The sequence below is a fragment of the Antechinus flavipes genome, chromosome 4 (assembly GCF_016432865.1).
Source record: "Antechinus flavipes isolate AdamAnt ecotype Samford, QLD, Australia chromosome 4, AdamAnt_v2, whole genome shotgun sequence".
In the NCBI taxonomy this organism is placed as follows: domain Eukaryota; kingdom Metazoa; phylum Chordata; class Mammalia; order Dasyuromorphia; family Dasyuridae; genus Antechinus; species Antechinus flavipes.
Genome location: NC_067401.1, coordinates 455,009,845 through 455,028,381, shown reverse-complemented (window position 1 = coordinate 455,028,381; position 18,537 = coordinate 455,009,845). Strand labels below are relative to the sequence as shown.

Sequence of the window (18,537 nt, the reverse complement as noted above, 5' to 3'; positions counted from 1 at the left end):
TGTTTAGAGTTCTTAAGGAACTACAACTAATCAATTAGCCTTTCTCTTTTGATCAAAAAAGACAAGATTTGTACAGCACTTTGGAGATGTTAAAGTGCTACATAAATGTTCCTTACTACTATGATTGTGGTTGTTAGTACCTGGCTCAGCCAAGAAACACTCTGGAACAGATCCCAGGTACTGTTCCTGCTTCCCAGTTACTCCCTGCACACTGTGCTATGGGATCTCCTGGAGCCCTTTCATTTAAGAATTGCACACTTGTCAAAATGGTTAAATTGAGAAAAGGGTTTTCTTAGGATTCAGTAGTGTCAGTTTCATTGTATATTTTTTACATGTTTAAGGCAAACTTTAAGGTTTGTTTTATATGAAAAAGGCTGGGACTTTTCATCTGACTCGTCAATACTGGACAATTTTCCCAGAAAACTTTCCCCTTGTTTATTTTGACCTCTGAATAACAAATGTAATGTGTATCAAATGGAGCGTTTCTCATGTTGCATGTTATCTTCTTATTGTTTGTTTATATTTTTGAACGGTTTGGAATAAAGCACTTTTATTTTTAGAATAAGGGATTTCGTTTCTTGTAGATGGACAGTTATTGGTAATGGCTTGGACCTTAAAGTTAGAATGACTTAGGAAGCAAAACAAAGACCTGCCAATCTTCACTTGTAAAACTGTCTCCAAATAATCAGTGATGTCTTGGTCACCAAATCCAATGGCCTTTTTTCACTCCTCATTCTTTTTGATCTTTGTTCAGCCTTTGACTGTTAGCTTAAAAAACAAATTTACAGATTCTTACCTCCCTCCTGCTCCTTCCCCAATCATTGAGAAGGTAAGCAAGAGAGTTTAAATGTTTCATGTGAAGCTGATGACCCCTTTCTCCTTAATATTTTTTTCTCTCTAAGTTTTTGGAACTCTGCTCTCTCTTGGTTTTCCTCCTATCTATCTGACCTCTATTGCTCTGGCTCCTTTCCTGGGTTCTCTTCCAAACTTTGCCATCTACCAATAGGTATCCTGCAAGTTTTTGTCCTGGGCCTCTATCCTACTTCACTTACTAATCTCATCAGCCACCTTGGATTTAATTATCATCTCTATTCTGACAATTCTTAGTTCTAATTATCCTGCCTCGATATCTTCTAGTCTCTAATTTCACATCTCTAACTGCCCTTCAGAAATCTATATCAAACTGGATGGCCAGTAGATCTCTTAAATCAACACGTCCAAAATGAAATTCATGTCTTTCCTCCCTAACCTTCCCCAACTCCTACTTTTCCTATTACTCTAGAGAGCAACCCTATCCTTCTATTCCCTACAGACTCCCAACCTAGGAGGCCTCCCTGACTCCACTCTTTCCCATCCCAAATAGCCAAGCTGATGTTAAGGTCTATCTTTGTATTATCTCTCATATATGCCCATTCTTCTCTTCTGACACCATCCCTACTCTTATTAAGGGCCTCATCACCTCACACTTGGACTATTGAAATGGCAGCTGGGTATTCTGCTATCTCATGTCTCTTCCCATTCCAACTAGCTTCCATTTAACTGTTTTGTTGATTTTCCCAAAGTTCAGGGCTGATCATGTAACCACTCAACACATTAATGGCTTACAGGAACAAATCTGAAATTCTGCTTGGTGGTGAAGGTTTTTAGAACCTCAGTCTTTCCTATCTTTCCAATCTTCTTACAACTTATTTGCCTTCTCTGGCCTCCTTCAAGTCCCCCAAAAAGTCCCCTCTTCTACAGGAAGACTTTCCCAAACCCCTTTTAAATTTAGTGCCTTTGATATTTTAGTCATTTACGATTTGTTGAGTACATAGTTTGTACTTATCGGTTTATTTGGTGTGGCCCTTATCAGATTGTAAGCTCTCTAAGGACAGGGATGGTCTTTTGCCTCTTTTTGTACCATTGACTTAACAGAGTACCTAATACACAGTAGGTACTTATTCACTGACTGCCTTGAATTTCATTCCTCTTTTTTTTTTTAAGTGACAGTCTTTTTCCTTCATTCCAGAAAAGAAAATAATGACACCCTATGATCAAAAAATTGCAATTAGTTACCCATGCCCAGGGTTATGTTTTGAAGAACAACTGGCTTAGCCATTGCAATGGCCAAATAATTGAAGAAGTTCATCCCGTTAATTGTGATAGTGATAAATTGTAACTGGTAGAACTATCCCTGCAGTAATTGTATTTATGCGACTTTCACAATTTGAGAATGGCCACAAGCAAATTATCCAATACAAAATTTAATAATGGTATATGCGGATGAAGTCAGAGTAAAAATATCTGTGGGAAAATATTTTTATCAATTTGTGAAGATATGTAGTGTTATCCTCTGCATAGACTATTTTTTCTTGCTGAGAATGGCACCCATTTTAGAGACCATTTAGTAAATTCTTCCTTTGTACCTGGTATTATGCCAGAATTCTGCAAGGGACATAGAGACCAAAAAAAAAAAAATAATAATAATGAAATCAACCTTGATTTCTAAGATCTTAAATTTCACCCCATGGAAATTACTGAATTCTAAATCTTTGCCAATTAGCCTTATATCATTTGAGAAGGAGGTTCTACCTCCTAGAGGAATCCAGCTGATATTATTTTCTTTAAAGATCAGACATGGAGTCACTGATATCTGTGAGATAGAACCTTGATGCTGCTTCTTGCTTGTCTTCTCAGACAAGTCATTTAAACTTGCTGAGCCTCAGTATACTGTTCTGTAGCGACAATGGGAACAACAATAGCACATTTCCTATAGAATCATTTGATCTGCAAAGATTTTACCTATGTCATCTTAACCGATCTTCAGGCCTGTTAAGGAGTTGTTCTTATTATGACAGGCAGCATGCTACAAGAAAAGGGGACCTGTCCCAGAGTTAGAAGATTGGCTCCAAATCCCACCACTGATTCTTCTTCCGTTTTTGGCTTTGAACAAGTCAGTTACCTCCCTGGATCCCCATTTCCTCATATGTGAAATCTAATTCGTTTGGATAAAGTCTCTTCCAGCTCTAACACAACCTCTAATGCTCTGTGACCTAGGATCCCTCTTCATCAGTAAAAGATGGGTCTGTCAGAAGTGAGCTCTGCTGCAAAATTAGAATCCTGGTCTTCCTGACTCCAAGTCAAAGGAGGTAACCATTAAGCAATCTAGTCTACTCTCAAAGGGTATTATGTAGATGAAATGAGGTGATTTCAAAATAGTGCTTTGCAAACTGCAATCCTTTCTCTAAATATCAAGTATTCTTGTGGACACAAATGAGGCTTCAATGAGATTAGAAAGGTTCTTTGACAAGCTCAGCCTCATTACAGCACAACAATGCCTTTTTTTCCAAGATGAAGATTTTGGTCCCAATGATCCCTATATTCATCTCTCTCACAAAACTCCCTATTCATGGATACACTAGAAAGCAGCATAAAGACCATAATGGGTCCCAAATGTGACAGCCCATCTGCTCTGATCCAAAAGCTGCAGTGACAGAAGGCTTTTCTTAGCCTCCCTCAACACTTACCTGCTCCTTCTCCGATTCAATTATAGGCCTGGAATTTCCTGAAAGTAGGTAGTTTATAACTTCCCTCATATTCCCTCACAATAAACACACCCAATAAAACAGCTTTAACACACATGGATGAGCCCTGCATCTGAGCCTCGAGGAAGCTAGGGGGGGAGGATATAGAAATGGGGCTACGGTCTGGAAGACCTGAGTCCAAATGCTTCTTTCCACGCTAACTGGCTGCAAAGAGGGCATACCACTTAAATAACTGTGTGCCTCAGTTTATCTATATATAAAATAAGGAATTTAGACCTGTTGGCCGCAAAGTCCCCTTCTAGCTCGATATTAATAATACTATCATTTATGATCACATAAAGCTTCTGGCTGAGGTCTTCAGAGATAAACTGTCCATTGTCAGCAGGATATTCCAGAATGTCAGCATTGAAAAAGAGTTCAGAGTCCATCTGGCCCAATCCAGATTAGAAAATGAATCTACTCCAGAATATCCCCATCTAAACTATCCTAGAAGATGGCCATGGAGGGGAAACCCATCTGGATCAGCAAGGAAGTCGTGGACAGGAGCACTCTACATATGTATTAAGAAAATGAAAACTTAATTAAGATGCAAACCCAAAATAATAATATTTATCATTGTTATACATTTATATATAGTAGTGGAAGAATGATCATCTTCAAATTGGTATACCATGGCCCTCTCTGATTCACAGGGACCTCATGATAGGAGAGAAGTGATTATGTTTAATCTCTTAACATTAAGTTAATTTATTGTTAACTTCTCAGATGGAGAATTAAAGAATAAATGCTAAGCTGCAAACCTGGAGGATTAGGAAAACGGTGGTAGTAGAAATGGGAATTTAATCAACAATAATTTATTAAACAAGCACTCTATGCTCAATTTGGGGGACACCAAAACAAGAATAATAATTATAATGAAAATCTCTGGCCTCGTGGAACATATGTACGATGGGAATGATATGCTGGAAACTAGTGGGGATTCTGGTTTCCTAATCAGGGGTTCCTTATAACATCAGAATATCAGACTCCTCTTGGACTATCTAAAATGACACATATTTAAATGTGGATGTGGGTGTAGATACATGTATGTATGTGTATATAAATTTCTCTTATTCAGATCTTCAGTTTAACCAAAGTGATATAACAAAGGAAAACAGTCAAGACTACATTGAAAACATGGTTTTTACTTATTTGTCCCCTTCAGCAACTCTGAAAATATGGTAATTTTTTGATAGGCAATCAATACTTAAAAACAACAATAACCATTTTGAAAATCCTCCATCAATGTATCTATGTGTTCATAACAGCCTCAGGTTGTATTCTTTAAAGCTGTGGGAAGCTCCCAACTCTTGAATTCCAATCACAAAAAGACTCTGATAAAGCTTCTACAACACCATAGTCAGTGACCTACTTTCCCCATGAAATTCCACAGGGCAATGTCAAAGAGCATATGATAAATCCTTGGGAGAAACTTGGCAACATCTTTGATTTTTTCTATATGTGGAGAAGAACAATTCCTGTGGCTAATTCGGGTTCAGACTTGCCTTTCAATTCTAGACTGCTTTTCCAAGAAAGCACAGCCTCTGAGAAGGCCTAACAAATTGGAAATTAGAATCTATGCATTTTGAAGCCAGGATTTCCTTCTTTCTTTCCTTTCTCCCTTCCTTGCTTCCTTCCTTCCTTCCTTCCTTCCTTCCTTCCTTCCTTCCTTCCTTCTTTCCTTCTTTCCTTCTTTCCTTCTTTCCTTCTTTCCTTCTTTCCTTCTCTCTCTCTCTCTCTCTCTCTCTCTCTCTCTCTCTCTCTCTCTCTCTCTCTCTCTCTCTCTCTCTCTCCTTGTGTCTCTCTCTGTCTGTCTCTCTTTTCCTTATATTTCCAGTACCAACTGAGAACATGGCACATAGGAGATCAACAATAAATGCCCAAAGTCAATTTATTTTACATATGAATGGGACAAATCAGCAGAATTCTTTCCAGAAAATGCTTTTCAGGCATAGCACAATGAAGTCAATTGTCAACCACAATGAAGGACAGACAGACACCTGTATTGGTAGAAGTAGTGCTCTTGTCAATGAAGGAAAAAGATCCATAAATAAAACTAGAAATTGGCTTTGGAAACTTCCATAACAGAATAGATTGTTTGAGTTCCAATGGATTGTTGAGATTATTTTCTTCTAGTGACTTTTCAATGCAGAAATCCATTCAACATCACACCTGTCAGGTAGCAACTTTTGTTAACATGATTTTAAGAAATTCTTTCTGCACAACATTGGAGAAATATCATATTTAGGATGACTCTTTTTGAAGCAGGAAAAAAAAGTAAATGATGAATATGATTCTTTTTTTTTTAATTTCATGGAATGGGGAAAAGGATATCATACAACAGCACTGAAGTTAATATAGACAAATCTATGAAAGCACTTCTACCTCTTGATTATCAATCCAAACATATGACTTCTTCCTTGTCTTATTTTATTTTACAACATAATAAATGCATAATATTGGGCAACAAATAAACACACTATGCATTAGCAAGCCTACCCAACCCCTTATATAGAAAAAGTGGAAAACCATCCAAAGTCCTCCACAAGATAAGGTTTAACTCCTGCTTATAATAAGAGAATCGATATACTTGACAGTGTGTAAAATTGATACTTCTATTTCTGTAGGTAGGACTTATCGATATAGCTGCAATAATAAAACACTTCATCTATATATATATATGCATATATATATAACATATATATATGTGTGTGTGTTTATAATGCACAAATGCCCACATGTACATCCATTTGTATATACACATATATGTACACAATAATAATTATTATATTCCAACCTCTTAGAAAAGAGATTTAACCTTCGAAAAAGTTGCTTATGAAGTGAAGAATTTTGGTGGTACATTGTAATTCAGAAAGCTTGCAATAGTTAATAGTGTACTGAAATTGGAGTCAAGATGTGTTCAAATCCTACCTCAGACATGTATTAGTTATAAGACCTTGGATAAGTCACTTAACTATATCTTGGTTTCTTTATCCAGAAAGAAAAAAAAAAAAAAAGAGATTGTTGGATTGACAAAATAATGGCATCCAACACAAATAGAAACAGGGACCACTAAACCATATGTAAAAAAATCCCTTTGGCTTCCCTAGTAGTTTAAAAAAATAAAATTATCTGTGATTTATTGTATTTTAAAATTTGTTTTGTTAAATATTTCTTAATTGCAATTTATTCTGGCTTAAAACTTGTGAGTATAGTTTGCCTTCTCTGCCCCAAAGAATTCTTCTAGTTCTGAGCTTCCCATCTTGTGACTGCCATTCAAGTCAGTTCGGTTCCATTCTATACTGGTAGAAGGAAAATTCAGACTGGTGAAGAGACAAAGTATACCTGAATCTGTATTAGAGGAAACCACTCGGGGGCCGGGAAAAACAGAAAGGTCCACCTAAGGATGACTCATCAAATGATACAGTGGGAAGTGGGTGGAATTGGTGATGGGACACTTCGTTATTCATTATGCTCAGAATCTGTCAATTATCTTAGTTCTATAGTCTCTCAATCCAAAGGCATAAATATAAGGGAAATAGTTGGATGCTGAAGGAGAACATCGTGACTCACCAAACAAACCTCTGCATTTTGTAGATAAGGAAACTTAGAAGAAAAGGAAGTTTGATCAAGTTCACATGAGCAGCTAATAATAAATGATACTAGAATCTAATTTTTAATAGAGCCAACAGAGGGTCTTATCCTAGGGTCCATGTTTGTTTTTTATGGTTTGTTCTGTTTTGTTTTAATTTTAAGAACTGTATTTGAGTATGATTTACTTCTTTTTTTATTCCTTCTTGTGGTTTACTTTTTATATTTTAAAATATTGTGAAAAGGGAGTTACACTTACACTGCCAAAGGAGTAATCCATATCTCTGTCTCTGTCTCAGTCTCTTTCTGTCTCTCTCTGTATGTCTCTCTTTATCTCTGTCTGTCTGTCTCCCTCTCTCTGTTTCTCTCTGTCTCACCCTGCGTCTCTCTCTGGACAAGATAAAACAAGTCAAAGAAACGTGGCAAAGAAACATAGTTCATGATATGTCATAGGGAGAGCTAAGCCTTAGGTCCCAAGTCAAGTATATATATATATATATATATATATATATATATATATATATATATATATATATAATTATTATTATTATTATTATTATTATTATTATTATTATTATTATTATTAACTTCCTGAGACTTCCCTTGAGAGAAATCACTGATATATATGACTGACAGAGAATTTCCCAAAAAAGTCAGATCAGAGAATTGAATTTCCTCCTCTCCATGAGCCCTGGTGGTTGCCTGTAACTTGAAGCACCAAAAATATACTTCTCTCTTTAACATTAAAAGCTTTTCTTGACTTTTCCTTTCCTTCTTTCCCTCTTTCCCAGACTTTTTAAACTTTACTCCACTCTACCTACTCTATATCTAGAAACATCAGCCTCCCAATATTTCATTAAGCACAGCACTAGGTCTAAGAGCCTTCTTACTGTCCATCCACCATGCTCAAAATGCTTCAACCTTTTGCTTCCAACTCTTAATTCTGCTGAATTTCTTTAAGGTTCACCTCAAATATCCCTCCCTGCATATCTGAACTTTCCTAGCATTTGCTCTATACCTGCAATGTCCATAGCTCCACTGGCCTAGTTTTCTATACAATGTCTCTCCCATTAGAATGAAAGCTCTTTGAGGGCAGGGGCAACTTTCATGTTTACTGGTATCTACTGTGCACAATTATTGACTCCTAGAAAATAAAATATTGCTTAAGTATTTGCTGCCTAACTGAGGTTTTTTGAAAGCAAGGATTATCCTAATAAAAAATAATATAGGGGTTAAAAAGCTCTAAAAATCTGAGACAATTTACTTCAATGAATGAAATCTACCTTCTACTGGAAACCTGATTTGATTTGGATTTAAGTTCAACTAATTGCATCCACTGGAGGGTGGAGTCCATAGAGGTAAGAAAGAAGAAAACCAAATAGAGATAGCTCCCAGGATACTAGAAATAAGAAAACAAAACAAAACAAAAACAAACAAACAAACAAAAAACATGGGGGATAGCTTTGACTCTTTGATCATATCCTCAATAATTTTTAACAGTATAAAGATAGTAAGAACACAAGTTTGAGAATCTCTCAGTTAAGAAATAGAAAAGAAAAGGAAGAACAGAAGCTTTCAGATAAAGTATGAGAGAGAAAATCCAAAAGAAGAGAAAGGACAGTGGTCTTGATAAATTAGAGCCATGTGAAATCCCAAGTCCAACCTGGAAGAGAGGTAAAGTTGGGGCTTTGCAATAAGCTTTGCAAAAAATGATATAGCTTGATAAAGGGTCTTTTGTGTGTGTGTGGTTATGTTCATTAAGTATTGTACATTCTGGTTAATTGAAGATAACTGAAAATTAAAGGAAGAAGAAATGTCTAGTAATTTCCAAAGAATTGATTACTCTATAGTAACTAGATCTACAGTTGATATATTCACAGAAAGAATTATATTGTTGCTTTATTAGATCACAAAAGATGATAGGCTATCAAATCTTATCAATACATTGTTACTGGAAAATGCTTTACAATCAATGGTGTTTTTTTCCTAATAAAATTACAACCCAGACCATTTTTGATGTCTTATTAAAATCATTTTATGATCATTTCTACAGAGAAACAAGTCATAACATACATTGAAATTCTTTAAAACTTTTGTTTGTCTCAAATGAGACAAGTTGAAAGCCCATTAGTCGATCATTATTCAGTTTACTTCTTTCTATACATCTCTTTTTAAACACCAATGGCGGGGCCCTGAACTCATGCCAAAATAGTAACTTTTACTACTACAACTTTCCCATGAATGTAAATACCCTAGTAAACACTCAGGTAAAGGAAGGAGATCAACTCACTTAATCTATATTATCCCTGCATCCTTCTCCTAGTTTGTCCAAGAAATAAGCCAACACATTAAACTGCTTCTCCATCACTGTAATTATATATGGCCCCCAACACCTTTTAAGGTCAATGTACCTACAGTAAAAATATTTTAAAGGGGGGAGATGAAAAAAATATAACTAATATTGTTCCTATTAAACAAAAATAGGACTTGACCTAAACATACCATGTGAAAAGTCATAATATGAAAAGAAGCACTGCATCTGGGAAGTTGGACTACTGTCAACACCATCCAAAATAAAATGCAATTTGCATGCCACTGAATGTGAGGATCAATAATTTCATAAATTGGTGATGGTGACTCTCAGCTTTATACATAGGGACAATATTGAAAAGAGGTTATTCTATATGATTCCTTCAATGCCAAAGATGGACATATTGGATGAAACAACAATCAATAAAATATCTATCAACTCATGAAATAGTCAAAATAATTGGCCGCCATTTCTATTGTTGAGCTTGTTTTCTGATATCCTAGAATGATAATTGATATCAGAGCATTTATCTATAAAAATATATATAAATGTCTGTTTGTGAGGGAACAAAATATGAAACAAAAAGAAGTAAGATAAGGAAGAATCTGGATACAACAATTAATTGTGTTTGTGGAATATAACATCTCAAAGACATTTTAAAAAGGAACTTTCATAAATTCTCATAGCCTAATGTGATTTGAAAAAAGTTGGGAACATAAGATGAGAACTATGAGGATTCAGCTCTCCATGTACACGTACAACTTCTGTGAATCCTCAAAGAAATACCATCTAAAGAACCTGACTTGAGTAGAAGCAGCAATCACCTTTCACCTGAGAAACTCCCATGATCTGGCCCATCAAGTCCATCCAACCCTATTCTGCCTTCAAATAACAGATTTCTCTTCCACTCTGGTGATTGAAGAACAAATGTCTATCTTATGAAAAGAACCTTATTTCTCTTGATTAACACAAAAAGTGGATTGAATAAGTTCAATTTTTATCAAGGAGAAAGCCATAGCATTGATATTCAATGGGTGAAAGAGAAATATGTTAAAAGAATGAAGTTAGAGAATATTCTTTATCCAAAAATTTCAATTAATTCAGGTCAGTTCCCTAAGCATTTATTCACAGTCTGCTATTTTCAGTCATTGGACTAGACCTTGGAGACAAAGAGAACATCGGGAAACCCCTGTTTTTATGGAGTTTCCATTCTAAATATAATTCTCCCCACAATTGAAAGCAATATATATCAACTTCAAGAGATACAGAGGACAATATCTCCAGAGATCAAGAAAGTCCTCTGGTAGATAGCACCTGAGCTATTTTTTAGGAAAAAGGTTTATATAAGATTCACAATACACTAAGCACTTTTTGTAATATCTCACTTAGTCCTCACAGCAATCCTGGAATTCAGATGCTATCATTATTCTCATTTTTATGTTGCAGGAAATTGAGGCAAAGTTTAAGTGATTTGTCACACAACTGATAAATATCTTAGGCCAGATTTGAACTCAGGTTTTCCTGTATAGTTGCCTCCATGAATAAGGCTAACGATTTTAAGAAGAAAATGAAAAGGAGTTCTAATTTAATGTTTAAGAAAGATAAACTATTTTAGTCATGTCAGTGTGGATTTGTGTTTTAATATAGTTATGTTAACACACACACACACACACATATATATATATATTAAATGTTCAATATGATGTCATTAATTTGTTCCTAAAAAGAAACCCCTCTCAATTGTCAGTCTTGGTCCTGTCCTCCTTGATATTAATGCTTTAAAATCACTACTTCTGTTTTCCAGATATTTGGAAAAAAATGTTGGTTTTTGTTGTGGTATTTTCTGTTCTTCTTGTTATTCCTCTCCCAAGAACTTGAAATGACCTCAGTGACTAATCATTGACTTCTTCTAAGCCAATATGATTTTTTGCTGATAACCTGCTGGCAACTTTGCTTCCATGTGGAGACTTGGAAAGAAAGGGCCACCTCCTGAGATGTTCCAAGAAGTGGGCTGAGAGCACTGATACAGGGAAAAGCAGGTTCAAGGGAGAAGAAACAAAGCTCCTAGAGATCGAAACATCAGCTCAGATACCTCTAACAGGTCATGCACAGAGTCAGAGTTGTAAATTCAGTGTCAGTAAAACCAGAATTCAAATCCTACCTCAGATACTCAATCTCTGTGCCAACCTGAGATAGTCACTTAAACACCCATTTATCTTTAAAACAGGGACAATGATAGTATCTACGTCATGGGGGAATAATGAGGATCACTTCAGATAATGAGTAAGTGCTTTGGGGCCTTTCAAGTCTTACATAAATGCCAGTTCTTCTTCTATTACTAAAACAGAAGAGGAAGGACATATCTGTAGTAAGTTTATAGAGGTCCAGGTGGAGAGAAAAACTTAATCCTTCTTCCCAGCTGAATTTCATGGTTCTTTACCATTTTCACTTAATAGACCATTTATTCCTCGTGATACTTTGAACTTAACCAAATATAACCAGTAGCCATCATTTTAGTTGAATCATATCCCAACTATTCTCAGGTGGTTATCAATTTTGTATAATTGTACAAATTTACCCAACTAAACAGAACTCCTTTCACCTAAAAATGAACTGTCTCCTTTAAGCCCTGCGTATTCTCATAGTTAAGATAAAAACAACTAAAATCACATAGTAAATGCAATACAGCAATAATAATATCTTTGAGAAGACTATTATTTCAAGAGAAGTAGATAGATAGAAATCCTATGTACAAGAGGATATATGACATGCATTATATAGAATATCCTATTTTCGCATCTAAATATATTTATCTCTTTTCTGATCATCTCTCCTTTATTCTTCCACCTTCAAATCCTAGGAATAGTTGAAGAAGCAATAAAAAGCCCAATTAGAGCAAAGTCTCCATTGGCTTTCTAAGTCTCCCAGAGGTGAATAAAGAGCAAAATGTCAGGTTTCAGATATCAACACTTACCTTTAAATGCTGCAATCTGCATAGCTTATAGAAGGCAGAGTAATATAAAAAAAAAAGAAACAAAACAAACAAAATCCACTAACCTTTCAATACACACATGAATCGTCTTTCATTGAGCTCAATGGAACATATATTCTCAATATAGCTGCGGCCCATTTCTATCATTAACAAGCTAATGGAAACATGTTCTTAAATGGTGATAGCCGTTTAAAATGTATTCTAGATGGACAAAGATTCATCTAAATCCCAAGTTTCCTGTAGGGGAAAATGTTAAAAGATATCTCCTAGTGCACTGCTGCCTCATTAAATCCATTACCATTAGGAGGGCCAGATCTTTTCAGTACACCCTTCGGAGTTGGGGCAATGGATTATATTAGTTTTAGCAATGGACACTTTTGCATTTTATGTTATTTCATTATGCTGATCCGGTCAGGAGAACATGTTCAAGATACTGAAAAGATAAAAGAGAATTTCCTGAAAGGTCCTTCATTGCCTTAAATCCAGATGACAGCCCTTCAAAATAAGAGAGCTGAAGTCAGGGGTTCTCATATATAATTCTAACAAGAATTTTCTTGTTGTTTTATGAGTCTAAGTAAAGAACAATGAAAAGCTTTGTGATCCCCAATATCAGTCTCTCTCCCCAAATGTATCTTGTCACTTGGGAGATGAAAACAAACATTTGATCTAAAATCTGCAATCTCATGGAAGTTACCCTGAAATGCATTAGAAGCAGCCCTGAAAAGATCTTTTTTTTTTCTTTTTTTTTTTTTTTGTTTTAGGCCACAAACATGAAAATACAGCTTCTCTCAGAAGCTCAGGTCCCTGTTTGCTTTTCTTAAAAACACATTCAAGTGTATATGTTTAAATAGAGCTATTACTTGATACAGAATTGGAATCAGTTCCATCACAAATTACACTGTTCCTGGAGCCATGTAGTGAGAAGGCAGGGAAAAGGAAAGCAGGGGAAAAGAGAAAAATGCATCTTCCTGATAATTAGAGGACATTCAGCCTAACTCGAGGTCCCCTCAACTAAAATCAGGTAACCTAGCTATAGGAAATGATAAGAAATAAAAAGTGTGGCAGTGCAATTCATGGTCAATGAGATTAATCAAGCACCTTCCCTTGAAGCTTTAGGTACAAGGCCCAAATAGCAAATTTTCCCACCTGAGAGCAGTTTAGGATAGTAAATGGGCTCATTTTAGCAATTAAGGAAACAGGGAAAAACTTCCCTTGAATAACCATCTTCAATGCATTTCTCCATCCATGGGGAATATGAAGGACGCTAAGCACAGAGCTCTCCCCAGAGGCCTGTAGGATACTGTACAGACTGTATATAGAAAAAAAGTGGTTTTGCTCCTCTGTCTGGGTGTAAGACCAGCAAAAGCTTCTATTTAATCTTTTTCTTTTAAATTGACTTATTAAGGAACATCATTAGGTGGTGATTATTTTCATTAAAAAAAAAAAGTTGAAGCTATAAAATATCCCATTAAAGAGAGAGTTTTTAAAAGGGGTAGGCTGAAGGTAGGAGAAATGAAGAGGTTAGTGCAAGGCCCACCAAGTGAACTCATTTTGCACCAAACCACTACCGTGAAGCACACAAGGCTACTCAGATTTGGGGCATTAATGGCTCCATACCAAATATAAACATCACTTGGGGAAAAAAGGAGAGAACCCGAAGTCATAACCCCGGGGCCTTAGAAGCCACAGTACTGTTAGGCTGCTTGTCTTGTTCAGTCTGAGACACCATCTCCCAATGATGCTATCAAACAGGAAACATAAATAAGGTGTGTGGGGGGGTACTTCCTGATAAAGTGACAATATTTCCCTAGGAGCATATAGATTGAAGCACCCATGGCCCACCCCTAGGGCTATGAAACATCATTTTCCAAGCCATGTCACAGATGTCCGAACTTCTTAAAAGAAACTTATCCCACAGGAGGCAAATATGGGTATCATTCCAACCCTCCACACCTGGGGCTCTTAAAGTGTGTGATGTGAATGCCAACCAAAGTGAAGCCTTTGCTTAGTGAGCCCCAAACAGTCCTGAATGCTATATGCCTTCTGCTACTAGTGTAAGTTCACAACAGAGTGATCAAAATGATTACTAAAACCTCTTCCAAATGCAAAGATTAGAGAATATATATTTTTCCCATCTAAATCTGGTCTTCTCAGGAGGTTTCTGAAGAGGGAATCATGTGCCACACCCACAAAGATAAATTTCAAAGTATATTTACTGTTCTAGAACAATTGCTACATTTCACCTTGTCCGTAAATGGGCTGATATTGTGTAGTCCACATCTACAAGCTATCTAACTCTCATTGGACAAGAAGAGGACATCGAAGGTAGATTTGAGCCATATGTCCGGTGGAGCTACAGAGCAGGAGTCTGGCTGTTGCTGGGCAAGGAAGGTTCAGGGAGAGATGCTGCGCCTTCCTGAAGTCTGAGCACCCCCTGAGCATCCATTTATATCTTCCCAGAAGAAGAAATATTTTCAACACTTCATTCTGTTTAAAGGGAAAACTGGGCTGTTGGTGCTCAGGAGTGACAAACCACTTCCGCTCAAAAGCTTATGAAGACAGAGAGGAGAGATAGGGAGGGAGAGACAGAGGAAGGAAAAGAGGGAAGGATGGAAGGACTGAGGGAGGAGGAGGTACAGAGGTGTGGAGGGAAATGAGTGGAGAAGGGTGGAAAAGGAGGGAGGTATAGGAGAGATGGAGGAAAAGGAAGGAGGGAGGGAGGGAAGGAGAGAGAGAGAGAGAGAGAGAGGAGAGAGAGAGAGAGAGAGAGAGAGAGAGAGAGAGAGAGAGAGAGAGAGAGAGAGGTTGTAGATGAATATAGTGAGTATATTTTTGAGTGAGAATGTAAGGATTGTGTGAACAGTGAAAGGGCATGTATCTGAAATTTAAGAGAGGCTGTTTATAAGTGTAAAAGTGTATTATAGAGTGTGAGAAGGGGGGGGGGGTGGGGAGAGTGCTAATGTGTGCAAGAAATCTACAGATGAGAGTTGCACCAGACAGAAGCAGGGTATTTCTGGGGCAAGGTAAATAGATATTGAAGGCTTGGAGAGTGTTGGAGATGGAGCTTGTAAGGAAAGAGGGAGAAGGAGGAAACATTTCTGTATGTGTGGCAGAAGTGGAACGGGAGGAAAACAGAAGAGGGAAGAGACACAGGGAAGAAAGGGGAGAAGAAAAAAGGAGGGAGAAAACCAGGGGAAAGAGAAAAGATAGAAAGAGAGATGGAAAGATAGAAAATGGGAAGGAGGGAAAGAAAGAGGTGGGTAACATGAGAAAAATGAAAAAAAGGCAAAGAAAGGGTGGATGAGAAAGCAGAAGAGAGAAGATGCTTAGAAAAGAAGAAAGAAAAGACAGAGAAGGGAAGAGAAAAGTGACAGGAGAGTGTGGGATAAGGGAACGAGCAAGGGGAGAGGGGAAAGAGAAGAGCAGAGAGATGGAGGGAGAAAAAGAAAGAAAGGAAAAAGAATCGCCTGTGAGACACGGAGCCTTTGGGCGAAATGGGAGGGAAGGAGGGAGGGAAGGAGCTAGCGGTTTTCCAAGAGCTCTTGAGAGAGAAAAATAACAACAAACCTGCCTAACTTGTCAGACTCAGAGTAAACCTTGACAGTAACAGGGAGACCTTGGGAACAGTTTCCAAGGGGCACCAGCGCCTCCTTCCCAACCCTCACACTTTCCTCATCCCAGTTCTCCTGGGTTGCTCCTAGACAGGGAATGAGAGGTTTACCAAAGTGCTTTGAGATCAGTGATCTGGTTGCTTCATTCCCCTAGCTAACATTGGGAATAGGAGCTGGAAAGCCCAGGTACCATCCTCGCCAGCTTTGAGGAGAGAGTCGCCTTTCTTTTCTTATTATCATTATTTGGCTACTGAACAGCAAACGGAGGAGAGGGGGAGGGGAACTAGGAAAAGGAGGGGGGGGGACCACACAGAAACGGAGAGAAGTAAGTAGTATGGGAAGAGAGAGGGGGAGAAAAAGGCACGCTAATTGTCCTACCTAAGCACCGCCGTGTCCCCCTTTCTGACCATCAGGTTGTCCACTGCCGGCCAAGGCAAGTCCATACTCTGTCCAGCCGGGAGGCAGGAAGGCAGCAGGCAGCAGAGGCTCAGCAGCACCGCGGCCAGCCACTGGTTCGAGCAGCAAGCGCCCTGCACCAGCATCATGATGTCCATCCCTGCTAGAGCTGCTCCCCACTCTCCAGCAGCCTCCAGCTCTCCGTCCCCCACCCCCTGGCGCTCGCAAGTCCTCCTTTCCGGGGAACCAGGCGGCACTCCACAGCTCCACAGTTTGCTAGGGCTGTGTGTGTGTGTGAGTGTGAGTGTGTGTGTGAGTGTGTGTTTCTCCTGGTTTCTCTCTGCTTTTTTTTTTCTTTTGGTCGTTGGGGTTTCCCCCCTCTTCCCCACCACCACCACCTATTACTCCTCCTCTTCGCTCCCTCCCTGGCCAGCCACCCCTTCCCGCCACACTCCTCCTCCTCCTCCTTCTGCTCTTCCTGGTTGCTTTTGGCCGGGTGCGTCCGGAGTGTGGCTAATTCTCGGGTGGCTCGCACACCATCTAGCGAGGAGCGCAGCGCGCTGGAGAATGAGAGGCAGAGGAGGAGGAGCAGCAGCGGCAGAGGAGGGAGCGGAGGCAGGGCGGGCAGCAGCAGCCGCAGCCGCAGCAGCAGCCTCTGCAGCAGCAGCAGCAGCAGCCACAGCAGCAGCAGCGGCGGCGGCAGCCGACTCGGGCTCAGCCTCAGCAGCGGCAGACGGCCCCCAGGCTCGGAGCCCGTTGCCAAGCGGCCGTTTCCCTAGCAACCCCTCCCGGTGACTGGTGATGGAGCAGTTAAAAAAAAAAAAAAAAACTTATATGTACACACACACACACACACACACACACACACACCAAGAGGAGGTACATTACGACCACTCCAATCAAGAGGTGGAGAATAAGAGATTAATAATTAAAATAATGATAATAATAATAATAACACTTCACTGCAAGATCACACGTTGGGGATCTGAAGGGAGTTTGTGGTGCTCCTGCCGTGGGGGTGGGCAGGAGGGGGTGGGGGGGCATCTCTGTAAGTTTCAAGTCCCGTGAGCAGTGGCCCTGGCGCCATCATGCCGCCTTTGCCTGGGCAATTGCTCCTCGGACACGCCAGCGGTACTTAGTGGGGGTGCACTGTGCCAAGAGCCCGGCCACAAAGGCGAGCCGGGACTTGTTCTCGCTCCTCCAGCACGCAGCCGGGGAAGAGGTTTTTCCGTAGAATTGACTCCTCGATCAGTCAATAAATGCAGGCGGATTTCGAGCGGGTTTTCTGATCTCTTGCTTTTGCTTGCTACCCGCTCCAGTGTGCGCGTGTGTGCGGAGCTGGGGCGGCGGTGGTGGGGAAGTTGTGTGGGGTGGCCGCGGGGAGGACAGGGGCCGCAATCAAACGCTTTAATTGGAGAGGGCCGCGCGCTTGTGTTGTGCTGGGTTTTGTTATGTAAGAGGTGGCTTAACCCGTTGGGGGCCGCCGGCTTAACCGAGCCCCAGAGACTCAAACGCCAGCCAAGAGCCGCGTTAGCTCACCGGGGCGAGGGGGGAGAGGGGGGGCTTCCAGTGTCGCCCCCACTTCTCCAAGCCGCCACGGCGGCGGAAGCCTAGAGGAAAGACGGACAGACGGACGGACAGGCCAGCAGCCAGACGGACAGACAGACGGCTAGAGAGACAGACCAGACAGGCAGACAGACGGACGGGCGGGCGCACAGACAGACAGACAGACAGACGGTTCCCCTCCCGACTAGAGGGGCAAAACCCGAGGCTCGAAGGTGCCAGTCCCTCCTCCAAGCAACGTTCGCTTCCCGCGAGCTGCCTCCCTGGCCCCGCAGGAAGGTGCAGAGCTGGGAGAGAGGATGGGAGGAAGCCAGCGTTGTCATTTAGCCCTCCCTCTCAGATCCCAGTACTCTGAGCGAGCCCGGGCCCTTTGTAGATCAATGAGAACAGCGAAGCTGGGAGCAGGAGTACTTGCACCAATCAATCCTGCGGGGAAGTTTGGACAGTCCTGGGAGGGGGTGGGAATGCGGGGGTGCTATCGAGTCGTCCAGAATTTCTCCCATCTCTGCA

The 18,537-nt window shown here is 39.8% G+C and overlaps 1 protein-coding gene across 1 annotated transcript in view; it reads right to left on the bottom strand.

Moving 5' to 3' along the window:
• The window catches only part of NEGR1 (neuronal growth regulator 1), a 1,051,293-nt gene extending 1,034,198 nt beyond the window's left edge, over positions 1–17,095 (bottom strand). Inside the window, exon 1 of the mRNA XM_051999426.1 lies at positions 16,447–17,095. Within this exon, the coding sequence (XP_051855386.1) occupies positions 16,447–16,622 (176 nt within the window). The 5' untranslated portion in view covers positions 16,623–17,095. The remainder of the gene's footprint in view (positions 1–16,446) is intronic.
• Between the last annotated feature and the right edge of the window lie 1,442 nt (positions 17,096–18,537).